Source organism: Takifugu rubripes, chromosome 13, assembly GCF_901000725.2.
Source record: "Takifugu rubripes chromosome 13, fTakRub1.2, whole genome shotgun sequence".
Lineage (NCBI taxonomy): Eukaryota > Metazoa > Chordata > Actinopteri > Tetraodontiformes > Tetraodontidae > Takifugu > Takifugu rubripes.
Window position 1 is genome coordinate 1 of NC_042297.1, and position 15,406 is coordinate 15,406.

General features: G+C 56.1%; 2 protein-coding genes and 1 pseudogene across 2 annotated transcripts; 2 read left to right on the forward strand and 1 right to left on the reverse strand.

Moving 5' to 3' along the window:
- Window positions 1–57: 57 nt before the first annotated feature.
- Window positions 58–1,327, forward strand: LOC115251925 (high choriolytic enzyme 1-like; the record flags this gene model as incomplete). The annotated part of the gene is made up of 6 exons (XM_029845732.1): window positions 58–153; window positions 260–380; window positions 451–629; window positions 860–941; window positions 1,031–1,155; window positions 1,227–1,327. Coding segments are annotated over 6 exons (605 nt in total), but the record flags the coding sequence as incomplete, so codon positions are not given.
- Window positions 1,328–3,320: 1,993 nt separating this feature from the next.
- Window positions 3,321–8,999, forward strand: LOC115252151 (mitochondrial carrier homolog 2-like; annotated as a pseudogene).
- Window positions 9,000–9,495: 496 nt separating this feature from the next.
- Window positions 9,496–11,342, reverse strand: LOC101070330 (zinc finger protein 414). Its single transcript, XM_003978770.3, has 5 exons — window positions 11,161–11,342; window positions 10,876–10,986; window positions 10,563–10,668; window positions 10,050–10,494; window positions 9,496–9,801 (listed from the first exon to the last, which is right to left on the reverse strand). The coding sequence occupies exons 1-5, from the start codon at window positions 11,201–11,203 to the stop codon at window positions 9,790–9,792; spliced, it is 717 nt and encodes a 238-aa protein (XP_003978819.3). The 5' UTR covers window positions 11,204–11,342; the 3' UTR covers window positions 9,496–9,789.
- Window positions 11,343–15,406: the final 4,064 nt, after the last annotated feature.

Consider the following 15,406-nt stretch of genomic DNA (forward strand, 5'->3'; position numbering starts at 1 on the left):
TCCTCAAAGAGAATCCCAACCTGATTGAAGGAGACATCGTTGTTGACGATGGAGCAGAGAAGAACGCCGACCCCTGCACCAGCTCCGGCTGCAAGTGGGGAAAGTGGACCGATGGGAAGGTCTATATCCCCTATTACATCGCCAGCCACTTCTGTGAGTGAGAGACCGGACCTCCTCCACCAATGCCCCCTCCCTCTGAGTCCAGGAGAGAAGCTGCATGCTCAGAGAAGCTCAATGTTCTGTGGTGTCCCTTTGCCAGCCTCCCGTGAAAAGTCCATCATCACCCGTGGTCTGGAATCCTTCTCCTCCTTTTCCTGCATCCGCTTCAGACCCAGCAGAAGCACCGACCGAGACTGGCTGAGCATTGAGTCTCGGGACGGGTAAGAACCACCGCCCCACCAGCCGAACCAGGCCCGTCTCCATTCCTGAGTGGTGTCCTTTCCTGTCCAGCTGCTGGTCCTACGTTGGACGCAGGGGAGGTAAGCAGGTGCTGTCTCTAGCCCGTAGCGGGTGCCTCTACCACGGCACGGTCCAGCACGAGCTGCTCCACGCTCTGGGCTTCAACCATGAACAGACCCGCTCTGACCGAGACAACCACATCCGTGTGCTGCTAAACAACGTCCAGTCTGGTAAGAGGACTGTGCTTTTCCAGCTCCTGTCCAGCCCTGTGGGACCCCTCAGAGCTGGGGACAGACCCCTTGACTTCCAGGGGCCACGTGATCGTTAGGTCCAAGCATATTAGTGCTCCCCCCCACAGTCAAACAACAAGCAGATAATATTCATCAGAGATTCTGAAGGTCTGCAGGTCCCTGCACTCTGGGAACACTCAACGGTGTCCACGTCCACACATGTGTTGTAGGGATGGAACACAACTTCAGGAAGATCGCCACCCTCAACCAGGGCACTCCTTACGACTACAACTCTGTCATGCAGTACCACAGGTGGGACACAAGGTCACTCCAGCCTCTCGAGACGTGTTGGCAGGTTTGGAATCTCACAGTTGTGTCCAACCCTGTCCTCCCAACCCTAGATACGCCTTCTCCAAGAACGGCCAGCCCACCATGGTCCCCATCCCCAACGCCAATGTTTCCTTCGGCACTGCCAAGCAGATGAGTCAGTATGACATCGCCCGGCTCAACACCCTCTACAAGTGCTGTAAGTGACCACAGGTGCACGCCACGAGTCCACGGGTCGTCCTCTAATGTTGCTGTGTGGCTCCTCTACAGAGAACCAAGCCTGGACAGAGGTTCCACACGTCCCTTCTGGGGTCATATGAAAACCTGCAGAACAGCAAAAAGCTTGAAATAAAAGTGACTCTTGCACAGTCTTTACGTTCTTCTTGTCTGAAGTGTTCTCAGAAGCAGAGTAGAACATAGAAGAAGTAGAACATTGAACAGCTACGTCTGAGGGATCTAGGTGGTCCACTGTTGAAGCAAAAAGACGTTTTCTGCCTTCATCCAGCATGAAATGTCTTCTGTGTCCACCTGCCAAGGCTGAGGACACATTAGAAAATCATAGTACAGAATAACCCTAAATATTAGAGGAACTAAAGCTAACAGTAGCTAACACTAGCAAAGTGTTAGCACGCCTGCACCAGGAGAAGATGGAGGTGGTGCAAGAAGAACGTGCTCCTGACCAAGGAGGGGGGGCTGTGTGGAGAGGGTGGCAGACTTCTGCCTCCTGGGGTCCACTTGGAGTAGGCCTGAGCTGGGGCACGAAGACCGCGGAGGCCCAGCAGGGACGGGACCCCCCTTCCTGAGAGCTCCAGAACAATCACAGACCGGTGGTGTCCTGCTCTATCGAGAGCCTCTCAACATACTGGATTTGTCTGTGGTTCAGCAGCAGCACAGCAGTCAACAACACGTCCCCCCGGAGGGTCACCGGCACGGCCCTCCGGAGGGTCACCGGCACGGCCCCCGGAGGGTCACCGGCACGGCCCCCCGGAGGGTCACCGACACGTCCCCCCGGAGGGTCACCGACACGGCCCTCCAGAGGGTCACCGGCACGTCCCTCCAGAGCGTCACCGGCACGGCCCTCCGGAGGGTCACCGACACGTCCCCCCGGAGGGTCACCGACACGTCCCCCCAGAGGGTCACCGACACGTCCCCCCAGAGGGTCACCGACACGGCCCCCCAGAGGGTCACCGGCACGGCCCTCCAGAGGGTCACCGACACGGCCCAAAGGAACCGCACGGCTCCTGGAGCCTCTGAAGGGCTCAGAACAGGAGCAGGGACCCTGAGCTCCCATCCTGGTCTGAGTCCCAGCTGGTTCAGAAGCATAAAGGCCAGGAGACACACGCTATGATGATGGATGGATGATGGATGGATGGATGGATGGATGGATGGATGGATGGATGGGTGGGTGGGTGGGTGGGTGGATAGATAGATAGATAGATAGATAGATAGATAGATAGATAGATAGATAGATAGACAGACAGACAGACAGACAGACAGACAGACAGACAGACAGACAGACAGACAGACAGACAGACAGATAGATAGATAGATAGATAGATAGATAGATAGATAGATAGATAGATAGACAGATAGATAGATAGAGCGTCCTTGAGTCTTGTGGCAGGTTACACACATTATCTCTCACACACAGCTGCCGTTTCCTAAGACCATCATTGCTGCAAGTTTGCACAAGAGCACACACACACTCACACACACAGACACACTGCAGTGATGTTGGCTTAATGTTTAGTGCAATGATGAAACTCACCTAACCCCCCCCACACACGCACACACACACGCACACACACACACAGACACACACAGACACCACACACTCACACACCACACACACCACACACACTGCAGTGATGTTGGCTTAATGTTTAGTGCAATGATGAAACTCAGCTAACCCCCCCCCACACACTCACACACGCACACACACACTCACACACACACACACGCACACTCACACACACAGACGCACACTCACACACACACACACCACACGCACACCACACACAGATGCACACACACACACACACTCTCTCTCACACACTCACACACACACACACACACACTCTCTCTCACACACACACACACACACACACTCTCTCCACACACACACACACACCTCTGTATTGATGAGGAGAACCCTCCTTAAAGGAGCAGGTGAAAGAAGCTTTGCATCTGCATCCTGTAGCTGCTGCAGCCCCCAGAGGTCACGCTCGACCCCCAAAGTAGGAACATTATTTGCTTACATTGCAGGACTTTTAAATGAAGTGTATAATCTAAAGAAGAATGGCTGTCTTAATCTGTTCAAACGTCAATACCCGCCGTGGCCACCAGGGGGCGACACCGCCCAACCACCTGGAATAAGGTCACGTGACCAGCCGGAGCGGGACTTCCTGCCTCGCTTCGCTCTCCAAAAATGGCGGACACGTGTGTTCAGGTGTTGCTAGGATCAGGACTCACGGTTCTGTCCCACCCGCTCATGTACATCAAGGTCCTGATCCAGGTAAGAGACCACCGGTTCTGGCCCAAGCCGCCTTCCTAAAGCGGTCCGGTCGCACTTTGCTGGGCTCTAACAGGCTCCGTATAACCAGAAGTGACGGAACTACCGGACTCTTTGGTCATTTATTGGTCATTTATTGGTCATTTATTGGCAGTGTTGCGCGGTTCTGGCCGCTTCGCTGCGTCCAGAATTGGACCGTTGCGTTAAATCACCGACGGACGGAGCCTTTTATTGCGCCTCCTGTTGTCCCGATGACCTTCCGCGTCTGTGGCGGAAGTGAGGACAGCTCACATCCGCCTCACCTTGTCCCAGGACCTGCGGCTGCTACTGTAGCTGCTGCTGCTGCTGCTACTGTAGCTGCTACTGCTGCTGCTGCTACTGTAGCTGCTGCTGCTACTGTAGCTGCTGCTGCTGCTACTGTAGCTGCTGCTGCTGATACTGTAGCTGCTACTGCTGCTGCTGTAGCTGCTGCTGCTGCTACTGTAGCTGCTACTGCTGCTGCTACTGTAGCTGCTGCTGCTGCTACTGTAGCTGCTGCTGCTGCTACTGTAGCTGCTACTGATGCTGCTGCTGCTGATACTGTAGCTGCTGCTGCTGCTACTGTAGCTGCTGCTGCTGCTACTGTAGCTGCTGCTGCTGATACTGTAGCTGCTACTGCTGCTGCTGCTGCTACTGTAGCTACTGCTGCTACTACTGCTACTGTAGCTGCTGCTATGCTGTAGCTGCTGCTGCTACTGTAGCTGCTGCTGCTGATACTGTAGCTGCTACTGTAGCTGCTGCTGCTACTGTAGCTGCTGCTACTGCTGTAGCTGCTGCTGCTACTGTAGCTGCTGCTGCTGTAGCTGCTGCTACTGTAGCTGCTGCTACTGTAGCTGCTGCTGCTGTAGCTGCTGCTGCTACTGTAGCTGCTGCTGCTACTGTAGCTGCTGCTGTAGCTGCTGCTGCTGTAGCTGCTGCTGCTGCTGCTACTGTAGCTGCTACTGCTGCTGCTACTGCTGCTACTGTAGCTGCTGCTGCTACTGTAGTTGCTGTAGCTGCTGCTGCTACTGTAGCTGCTGTAGCTGCTGCTGCTGTAGCTGCTGCTACTGTAGCTGCTGCTACTGTAGCTGCTGCTGCTGTAGCTGCTGCTGCTGTAGCTGCTGTTGCTGCTGTAGCTGCTGTAGCTGCTGCTGCTGTAGCTGCTACTGGAGCTGCTGCTGCTGTAGCTGCTACTGCTGTAGCTGCTGCTGTAGCTGCTGTTGCTGCTGTAGCTGCTGCTGCTGTAGCTGCTACTGGAGCTGCTGCTGCTGTAGCTGCTACTGCTGTAGCTGCTGCTGTAGCTGCTGTAGCTGCTGCTGCTGTAGCTGCTACTGGAGCTGCTGCTGCTGTAGCTGCTACTGCTGTAGCTGCTGTTGCTGCTGTAGCTGCTGTTGCTGCTGTTGCTGCTGTAGCTGCTGCTGGGATGTGTGGGGGTCAGCTGGTACCAGAGATGGACCACCACATCCCTGACCCCCCCTGAACTGGCTCAGCCACCTTAGAGGGGGTGAGAACAACCCCTCCGTTACCAAGGTTACTGAAGGCCTCCAAGTAAAGCGACTGTGCCAGAGGGGGCGTCCAAGGGGCCGACTCTATGCCCCCCCATGTCCTCGGACCCCCCCATGTCCTCGGACCCCCCCATGTCCTCGGACCCCGGCGGGTCTTGGTTGTAGCGGTCCTGCTTCAGGTGCCAGGACCCGCAGTGGTTCCACATCCAACCCGACAGTCCGCAGCCCCGTTCTTGTCTCGTGCTCAGAACGTGCACGTGTCCTTTCATTGGGCTCCGGTGTCAGTGAGCCACGCGTCTCACCTGTCCTCTGCTGTCCTCACCTGTCCTCTGCTGTCCTCTGCTGTCCTCACCTGTCCTCTGCTGTCCTCACCTGTCCTCTGCTGTCCACAGGTGGGACACGAGCCGCTGCCCCCCACGCTTGGCCGCAACCTGTTCGGCAGACAAGTGTACCAGCTGCCGGGGCTCTTCGCTTACGGTGGGTCCGGAGAGACGGTTCACGGTTCTGTTCAGAGGAGCCGTGACTCTGTCCGTGTACGTGCACGCGTACGTGCACGCGTACGTGTACTTCCACAGGATAAAGTGTGATTTTCCTCTCGTGCAGCCCAGCACATCATCCGGATCGATGGGAAGGTGGGCCTCTTCAAGGGGCTGGGGCCCCGGCTGTGTGCCGGCACCATCGGCACCCTGGTGCACGGCAGAGTGGTGCAGGTAAGCTGTGCACGCCGCTGTGCACGCCGCTGTGCACGCCGCTGTGCACGCCGCTGCTCCTGCAGGGGACCCCTGAGGAGCTGCTGCATCAGGAAACGGGCCAGGCTAGGGTGTTAGCGTAGCTAGCATGCAGGCTGCCGCCCCAGCTCTGGGTCCTCCCGGAGGAGCGTCGGCAGCATCCAGATGTTGTGCTAACGATAGCAGGCGTTCCACCAGCATCACCATCATCACCACCTCCTTTCATCTTTCAGCTTTCATCTTTCATACATTTAAACTCAAACAGAGTGAAACATTTCTCAGCCTTTAGCTTCCTTACATCAAAGGCTTGAACATCTGTCGTGCTCCTCAGCGTTTAAGCTAATGTTGACTTGCTGTTTCTTCCAGACGTGCCAGGAACGCGGATCACCACAGGTCAGCAGTCCTCTGCTTAACTTTAGCTTCGTGTAGCAGCTAGTTCGCACACGCTGGGCTAGTCTAGCGTGCACGGATGAAAGCATCACCTTTGGAGCTTCTGTCTTCTGTCCAGATCCTGGGAGGTGAGCAGAAGGCTGCGGACGGCTCCCTGCAGAAGGTTGTTAACGAGGTGGGACATCAGTGTAGCATCGTAGCATCCATAGCTGGTGGAGAACTGGGAGAATCCCTCCAGTTAGCATGCGTGCTGCCTCCTCCAGCTAGCACGCGTGCTGCCTCCTCCGCCGTTAGCACGCGTGCTGCCTCCTCCAGTTAGCACGCGTGCTGCCTCCTCCCGGCGTTAGCACGCGTGCTGCCTCCTCCATGCTCAGTAGGAACCTGTGTGGAGGGGGGGTGCTGGGCTGGGCCTCCCAGCTGCTAATGCTAGTTTCTGTCATGTCAGTTCTGTCTGTTGACTCATTATAGGTGTCGTTCTTTGATGTGCTGCTAACCGTAAACTTCTGATCTCCTGTTCCTCCAGACCACCAGAGAGATGCTAGCTCGCTCCTGTGCCACCATCGTCACGCACCCCTTTCACGGTACCTCCCAGAACTCCTGACCCAGATGATCCGTCTTTACACGCTGCTGCTGCGTGAACGTGCAGCTCTAACCAGGAAATGCTTCCTCACTCTGTTTACAGTCATAACTTTACGCTGCATGATCCAATTTATTGGAAGAGAAACCAAATACAGGTAAACATTTCCTGCTAACTATCGCTGGGGGCGGGGCTACATGTCAGAACACGTTCCAGCCAATCACTGACGCCATGGGGGGGTTAATGCCCTTCACATATCTTTACCCCCCAACACTTGGAGTTAGCTCAGCCATTAGCGACGTTAGCGTAGCACAGATCCACTTTACGTACAGACCCATTGGGGGCGGGGCCAGACTGCTGTTCTGTTTCGAGTTACTTTGAAGTGGCGTCATGCACCTTTGATCTGTTGGGGGGCTCTCGGTCCTCCAGGTCCTGGTAGTCCTGCTAGTCGGACTGTTGGGGGGCTGTCGGGCCTCCAGGTCCTGGTAGTCCTGCTAGTCGGACTGTTGGGGGGCTCTCGGTCCTCCAGGTCCTGGTAGTCCTGCTAGTTGGACTGTTGGGGGGGCTCTCAGACCTCCAGCTCCTGGTAGTCCTGCTAGTCGGACTGTTGGGGGGCTCTCGGGCCTCCAGGTCCTGGTAGTCCTGCTAGTCGGACTGTTGGGGGGCTCTGGGCCTCCAGGTCCTGGTAGTCCTGCTAGTCGGACTGTTGGGGGGCTCTCGGTCCTCCAGGTCCTGGTAGTCCTGCTAGTCGGACTGTTGGGGGGCTCTCGGTCCTCCAGGTCCTGGTAGTCCTGCTAGTTGGACTGTTGGGGGGCTCTCGGACCTCCAGGTCCTGGTAGTCCTGCTAGTTGGACTGTTGGGGGGCTCTCGGTCCTCCAGGTCCTGGTAGTCTGCTTGGACTGTTGGGGGGCTCTCGGACCTCCAGGTCCTGGTAGTCCTGCTAGTTGGACTGTTGTGGATTCCATGAGGACGTTTCCCAGGGAGCCTTCATCAGTTCTAGCGGACTGTTGGGAGGCTTCCTTCTTGCTCTTCAGGAGCCGTGAACACCTGTGGAGCTCAGTCACCTGGTGGTTGGTGGCTCCGCCCCTCATGATGGGGGTCATGACCCCCACCACACTGTGGCTGAGAGAGGTGAAACGTCTTCAAGAACGTGCAGCCGCGATGGTTTTTGATGTTGCTTGTCGTCCTCGAGGTAGAAAGCGTGGAGGGGCGGGGCGTCGCTAGGGGCGGGGTCTTTACGAGGGGCGTGGCCTCCGGTGTTAGCATGGCTACTGCAGCTAGTTCCACCTCCACCTCAGCTCCTTCTCTTCTCCTGCCAGCGGCGTGTTGGACTCCATCGTCACGGTCTACAGAGAAGAAGGCGTCCTCGGCTTCTTCGCGTAAGTTGGTCCCTCTTGACTCCACATTCTAGGCGTGTGCATGAGCCGCCACCCGGAGGAAGGCGTGTCCTCACCGGAGGACACACCTGGAGGCGTGTCCTCCGGTGAGGGATGTTCTCAGAACCGTCTCGTCCACGTTCCTGCAGCGGCCTGATCCCTCGCCTCCTCGGCGACGTCTTCTCTCTGTGGATCTGTAACCTGCTGGCCCACTTCCTCAACACGTACGCCATCGACGAGTCGGTAGGTCCCGCCCCCGCCGCCGCCGCCGCCAAGGTGCGTTTGTCCGCACGGACGCTGACACCAGCTGTTGCTCTTCTGTGCAGATGAGTCACACAGGTGCAATCAGGAACTGCTCCCAGGCTGTGACCGGGGTAAGTGTTCAGAGCCCGTCTGGACCGGGCAGGCCGGTTCTGGACCGGGGCAGGCCGGTTCTGACCCGCTCGCGCTCTCTTCCAGTTCTTCGCCAGCATGCTGACGTATCCCTTCGTCCTGGTGTCCAACCTGATGGCCGTCAACAACTGTGGGTGAGTACGCAGCAGGTGTGTCCTCGCACCTGGTCCCGTCCCGTGGACTCATGCTGGTTCCTGGTCCCGTCCTGTGGACTCATGCTGGTTCCTGCCCCCCCCAGGCTGGCGGGAGGCCTCCCCCCCTACGCTTCAGTATACCCCACCTGGGTGGACTGTTGGAGGCATCTAAGCAGAGAAGTAAAGCAGACACTTGTTCTCTCCTGACACCTTCAGCTGTGACCAGAACCAGGCTCCCGGGGACCCGGGTCCCAGGGTCCCTGGGAGCCTGGTTCTGGTGCTGAACCCAGTCTCTTCTTGTTCCAGGGCAACATGAGCAGAGAGGCAATAGTTTATTCTTCCGGAAGCTTCCGGCAGGGAAGCTGTACGCAGTGGAGCAGAAGAGGTTTTTCTAAAGTGGCAGCAAAGGTTGGAGGAGCTGGACCGGACGGGCCAGGCCAGACCGGGCCGGGCCGCCAGTCAAAACCTTGTTTTTATGCAACACTTTCCTACTTCTGTCTTGAATAACCTGCCGACATTTGGAATAAATGATTAACGTGCTGATGTTTGAGGGGGTCAGCGTTCCAGAGCGTCTGGAGCAGGAAGAGGACGGCCCGGTTCTGCTAGCGTTAGTCCACCTCCGTCTGCATGTGGTTCTGTCCCCCTCTGGACTCGCCGGACCGTCGCTCCTGTATATATTGTGCTGACTAAACTAGTGTTGTTGAAGACGTGCTTGTAAAAACTCTTCAGCGCCCAATAAAGCTTCTTTGATCCGACCTCCCTGCTGCTGACCCCGACGACCTCTGACCTCTGACCCTGACCTTGTGCTCCGGACCATTTCACTCCCTCATCCTCCTTCTGTGTGTAATGTGTAAGAGGTTCGTGCACATGCTAACAGCAGCACGTGCACGTTATGAGCAAATACACAATGATAATAATGATCTTTATTCATCCCCATAAGCACAGTGAGCGCTAGCGCCTCGTTAGCGAAGCGAAGCAGGGCCAAAGAGTCCAGCTGAGCGCCCTGGTCCAGCTGAGGACCCTGGTCCACCAAAGCCACGACCCCAGACTACGACGCGTTGGGGGCAGGATTCCCAGCATCCTCTGCTGCTCTGCCGTGAGTGCTAGCGTGCTGCGTCATCTGCGCTCGGTTGCTGGCCAGGTGGCCACACTGCACGCACACGTAGCGGCCTTTGCTGTGCTCCCACAGGACCTTTCCACTCAGGCTGGAACCTACGGGGGACAGGACAGGACGTTAAAGACCTGGTCTGGACTCGGTCAGCTCCAGGTTGTTCCGCTGGGCTCCAGTGCAGCATGGCTGATCTAAACAGAGCTGGAATGTTATAAAACATCTATAACATCTCGTATCTCGGCTCTTATTTCCTTCCTGGGCCGGTCCGGCCCGGCATGAAGAGGTGCCACAGGTTCAGGGGTCCAGGCTCCAGCGAGCCGAGCAGGCGCCACCAGGGTTGGATTCTCACCTTGAGTCTTCTTCCAAACAGCCAAGGACCCGGAGGGGGACTTGGGAGCCAAGGCTGGACCTCTGCTGGGTCCCTGGGTCTGCAGGGGGCCATCAGGAGGGTCCGTTGCTGCTCCAGAGCCGGCAGGTGGGGGCACATCGGGAGGTGTCTTCTGGAGTTCCTGCTGTTCCGGCTGAAGGTCCAGGACGGTGGGAACATGTGGAGGAGCAGCAGCATAGTTGGGCTGAGAGACGGAGCTGGCGGAACCTGGCGCCTGGGTTTGGGACGTGGAATCCAGCGCTGGCGGGTTCTGGCTGGTGGCGCCGGCTGTCGGGTTCGGGCTGCTGCTGGCCAACGGCGGCGCGGCGTCGGCCACCTTTGCTTTGCCTGTGGCACTTTGGAGCAGGTGTGCAGGTGCGTGAGGAGGCCCCGGTAAGACCTCAGCTTGGTGCGGCAGCTCTCGCAGCTAGAAGCAGAACATTTGCTGAGGTGGCGGCGCGTTTAGGGTCCAAACGTGAGGAGAACAGAACTCACAGGAAGTAAATGTTGGGCTTGTGATGCTGCCTCATGTGCTCCATCAGCTTCTTCATGTTGGGGAAGGAGCCGCTGCAGCCGGCTGTGGAGCACAGCAGCACTTTCCCTGGACACAACATGTAACAACACACGCTTGTTAGCATCAGCTCCACGCTAGCACAACCAGAAGCAGGCTAATCACAGGCTAGCGGGGCTAAAGGGCAGCTAATATGTGGGTCTGCAGTGTGAATATACATCCGGTCTTAGCGGGTCTGTTCTGATACTCCAGCCTGAACAGCTCGCAGGAGCCGCGGCGGAGACTCGGAGCTCTGACCGGGGACGGACTGAGCCGGGCTGTCGTGCTCCGCGATGTGGGCGTCCAGGGCGCTCCTGTCCGGGTAAACCCGCCTACAGCCGTGGAGCGGACACGCTGCCCTCATGGTGCCTGAAATCATCCACAAATCAAACCTTTCCTCCTCCTTTAAGGGTTAAAACACCGAAACACAACGTTGGCGAGTAGCAACACAGATGCTAGTTAGCATGCTAGCTAGCGGAATCGCTTAGCTAAGCGTTAGATACGTGATATTTTAAACACTTTATAAAGGTTCGGTCAGCAAACCTTCGGATCCACGAAGCTCCGAGAACGTGTTCTCCACAGACATGGGGACGACGGACGTAGGACAAAAGCGGAAGCAGAAGCACCGACGGCTGTGCTGCGGTCACCGACGCGCATTTATTTAGACGCGTCACTCAGCCTGAAACCAGAGGAGCCTCCATGAAGATGAAGATGATCCTCAGCATCAGCTGTTGCTCCACAGCCGACCATCCGGTGGAGGGGTTGGATTAAAACGCTCCTCCAGCTGGGGGGGGCGACAGTAGACCCAGGTCCCCCAGCTCCTCCAGCTGGGGGGGGCGACAGTAGCCCCAGCTCCTCCAGCTGGGGGGGCGACAGTAGACCCAGGTCCCCCAGCTCCTCCAGCTGGGGGGGCGACAGTAGACCCAGCTCCTACAGGTCCTCCAGCTGGGGGGGCGACAGTAGACCCAGGTCCCCCAGCTCCTCCAGCTGGGGGGGCGACAGTAGACCCAGGTCTTCCAGCTGGGGGTGACAGTAGACCCTGCTCCTCCAGGTCCTCCAGCTGGGGGGGCAACAGTAGACCCAGGTCCCCCAGCTCCTCCAGCTGGGGGGGCGACAGTAGACCCAGCTCCCCCAGGCTGGACGTCCCTGCATACAGTATGAAACCAGACGTTCCTGTCGCCTGTGCTGCATAGAAATGATCAGAGGACCATGGAAGCTGCTCACAAGAGGACCTACAAGACTTTATTCCACCTTTATGGGCAACAGTGTACAGAGTTCCATAGAGTATTGATGCTGAAAGAGTGTGTGTGTGTGTGTGTGTGTTCATGGTCCTTTAATGTGAACGTTTCATCGTGAGCTTCTCTGGTTACACAAACCTGCCACAGTAACCACAAAGCTGGGAGACACACCCGAGGAGCACGTCATGACATTATGTAGGCACATAGAAAAGCACAAATGGAGTCCAGGTCCAGGACGGGCGTCCGTCCGTCCCCTGGTGGGGTCACGGCTCCAAACATGATCAAAAGGCCATTCCTAACGAGCGAAGCGTCACTTCCAAAGTTCAGCGAGTGTGTAGATGGTGTGAGGCTGTTTCGGGCCAGGAGGAGCCTGGTGTGGAAAGAGTTTCTCCAGGCTGGTCCTGAATCAGAACACCAGGCTTCCCTTCCTGATGGCCACCAGCTTCGGTGATGAGATGAAGGAACCGGCACCTCAGGAAGCGCTCTGCTGCCTCACAGCTCCGGGAAACAAAAGGAAAATAGCTGCTGGGAAAAAGCTAACAAGCACAACGGACATTCAGCTGTTTCCTGGAGAAGAACCGAGCTTCCTCCAGGGCCAGAGCTCTGACTGGGAGGTCCGATCCCCCTGAGGGACCTCCTCCTGTGTTGGGAACAGCCGACCAGGTCTATAGTGGTGCTGGGAACATCACGATTCCATTCAGATGAGATCATATGAAGATACGCGATTCAAACGGAGCCAACAGGTTGTTGTCAGAACTTCCATGACCCCCCTGGAGCCCCGGGCCAGCTGGAGGTGAGGAGGAACCCCATGGAAAGGGTTAGCAGGTTAGTTGTTGGGAGAGTGAGGCTCGTTAAATAGGTGTTAATCATTTTAGCTTTAACTATTTTAACCGTTTACTTCCTTCACTTTCTGCGGCTGAAACGTGGAATAACATCTGACATTTTAGGGTAGCAAACAAGCAAAAAGACGAGTGTGGCTGATCCGGAGCCCCGCTGAGCCCCGCTGATCCGCCGCCCCCGCTGGAACAGCTCCTTCACCAGCTCTTCCTCTTGGTTGCTGCTGCAGACTTCAGCTTCTGGCCTCCCTGATAACCCGTTCAGCCTTCTGCAGCTTCTCCATGGCTTTGTCCAGCAGGCTCCCAGCTAAGTCTCCCCCAGCATCACCCCGCCCCTCCCTGTGGAGCTTGTTCAAAAGTTCTGTGGTCTTCTGGATTTCCAGAAATATATTCTTGCCTGGAGTTTCCTGACATCGTGGCACGGGGGCCGTCCTTGGCGGCCATGGCCCCCACCTGCTGCTCAAACCCAACTGCACAGTCAGACATTAGATTCCAAAGGAAGCTGACTTTGTTGAGATCTTGCCTCGTGGATCTGCTCTTGGACTCTGGCAGGGATCTTCTGTCTTGAGGCCCGTGTTCCAGCTAATGTCCGGAGTAACAGAGGGAGGGAAGGTCCTCCTCGCTGGAGTCCCATGGCATCCAGACCAGCATGGCTTCCTCTCATGCTGCCGTGGACATGCCAGGGTGTCCCTCCACTCCTGGAGCCGTTCGCTGTCATCATCAGCAGAGTGTTGCCCCACTGTCCACCAGACTGTTTCTTTCAGCTTTAGCTCGGTGCTCCTCATCCAAAGCACAGTTGGGTGCGCTGAGGTCATCGTCCAGCGACACCACCCAAGACACCAGGACTGAGGGGATTTGATTCTTGGGAGGCGGCTCTTTCCGCGTCACCAAGACCGTCTGAGATGTCTGAGGCTGCCTGGGGTTATGAAGCAGGGTCTGGCTTGTCCAAACCGTCTTGTGCACCAGGTTCTCCCAGCTTCTCCGGCTTCTTCTTGGGAGGCCACCAGAGGCCAGGCGGCTTTTTTGGCTGCTGTCCTGGTGACCTGCTCATGCTGTTGACCTCCCTCCTCAGACAACTCTCTTGGAGTACTGGCTCCTGTGACAGGACTCTTGGAGCCTTCACCCATCCCATCAGGTACTTGGTCGGGCACCAATGGAAGGTTTTGTGTCTTGGGTTGGAGGAATAGGAGGCTGGGAATTGTCACTAGCCCATTGGCTCTGAGCTGGCTGGAATGGGGCGTTTGTGGGCTTGTCTTTTTCCTGGAATCCTCACAATCCTCAGTACTCAGTAGTTCAACCTTGGTCTTCTCTGGAGCTCCTTCACCAGATGCCACACATGGTTTTGGCCTCTTTTGGTGGAGGCAATAGGCACATTCAGGGCCTGTAAGGACACACTTTGATGCCGGTCCGTTAGGGTGCCGAGTTACAACATGGTAGTTTGTGTTTTGGGTCGAGGGCAGTTGAGTTGTCAGGTTTGAGAAGACAAAAGACGACAGCTGCGCGGGTGTTCAACCGTGGGTCCAAACTACTGAGCAGACTGGTGTTCATGTGACCCAAAGCAGAAGGTGTCCAATCTGCATTGAAGGTGCTTGGTAGTTTGGTCGTTTGTGGCTCCTCAACAACTTCCACACAACTCCATCTGCCCTCAACTCAAGCAGTTTATGATGTCAACGTCCCAATGATGAAAGGAAAAGGCGTTGTCCACATCACACTTGGATAAATCGAGTATTTAAGAAGATTTTACAACCCTTTTTGTTGGGCAAGTTTCCTTTTCAGCTTCCACTTCAAGGCGCGGGGGGTTTTGGTTCTTTAGTATGGCGGCATCGGCGGTTTGATGACCTTTTTCTGAGGACACACCACTGGCCTCAGTGTGAAGGTCATCAGTGCTGGTCCTGGGACTGGTTCTCTGGGGTCTCTCTGGACCTGGCCATGGAACATGGCACCTGGGGAGCTTCTCTGACGCCTCGGTGCTACCGTTTTCAGATTGGGTGCCATTGGACATGAGGGAATGTTCTTGGTCAAGATCCAGGTACAGTTAGAGCATCAAGACGGCATACCAGCCACCTACCACCACACACACACACACACACACACACACAATAACACAATTAGAAACCCAAGGAAGGACACACAAAGATGCTCTTTGCCCTCCGTCTGGCTGGTGACGCAAGATCTAGCTAATCAATCATTAGCACCTTAATGATCATCGAACGACTTTGGATGGAATCACGGTGCCTCCAGCTCCAGCGTGGGGAGCCTAGGGGTCAATTTAGGGGGCCCTTTACTGACTATATACAGAACCAGATGTTGAACAGTCTGGAGACGTAGCACCTCAGTGGAACGGGTCAGAGCCAAAGAGCTGTTGGCCAATAGCGTAGAGTCAAAGCCGACCTGTTGGTCTTAGGAAGGAGGCCAGTCTAGAGTGATCTAGAGTCACTGGTGACCACACGTGCTCTACGTCCTTTTAGTAACTTTAATAACAAAAATTGGGATGATGCATTTTTCAGGAATTCTGCTTTGTGTTAAAACTAAGAATTCCAACATTAGGAGACAAAGCATTCCGACGTGGAGCGTCGAGACATTCCCAGTCAATCAAATACCTCTTTCATGTGTATCCTGGTTGGGGGCCGCCGATTGGCGGTTCCCTTTGGGTCTTGTTCGTGTAACGTGTTCTAAATTAGAGCTGTCATCAACCTTTACCTGAAAACAGAAGCA

What these genes read in the sequence shown, in the direction of transcription:
- LOC101070330 (XM_003978770.3), bottom strand. Translation starts at nt 11,203, where the DNA reads ATGTCTGTGGAGAACACGTTCTCGGAGCTTCGTGGATCCGAAG. An exon ending in CCCGGCTCAGTCCGTCCCCG is followed by an intron (nt 10,669 to 10,875) that starts GTCAGAGCTCCG and finishes TGTTGTGTCCAG; the next exon opens with GGAAAGTGCTGCTGTGCTCC. An exon ending in AAGCCCAACATTTACTTCCT is followed by an intron (nt 10,495 to 10,562) that starts GTGAGTTCTGTT and finishes TTCTGCTTCTAG; the next exon opens with CTGCGAGAGCTGCCGCACCA.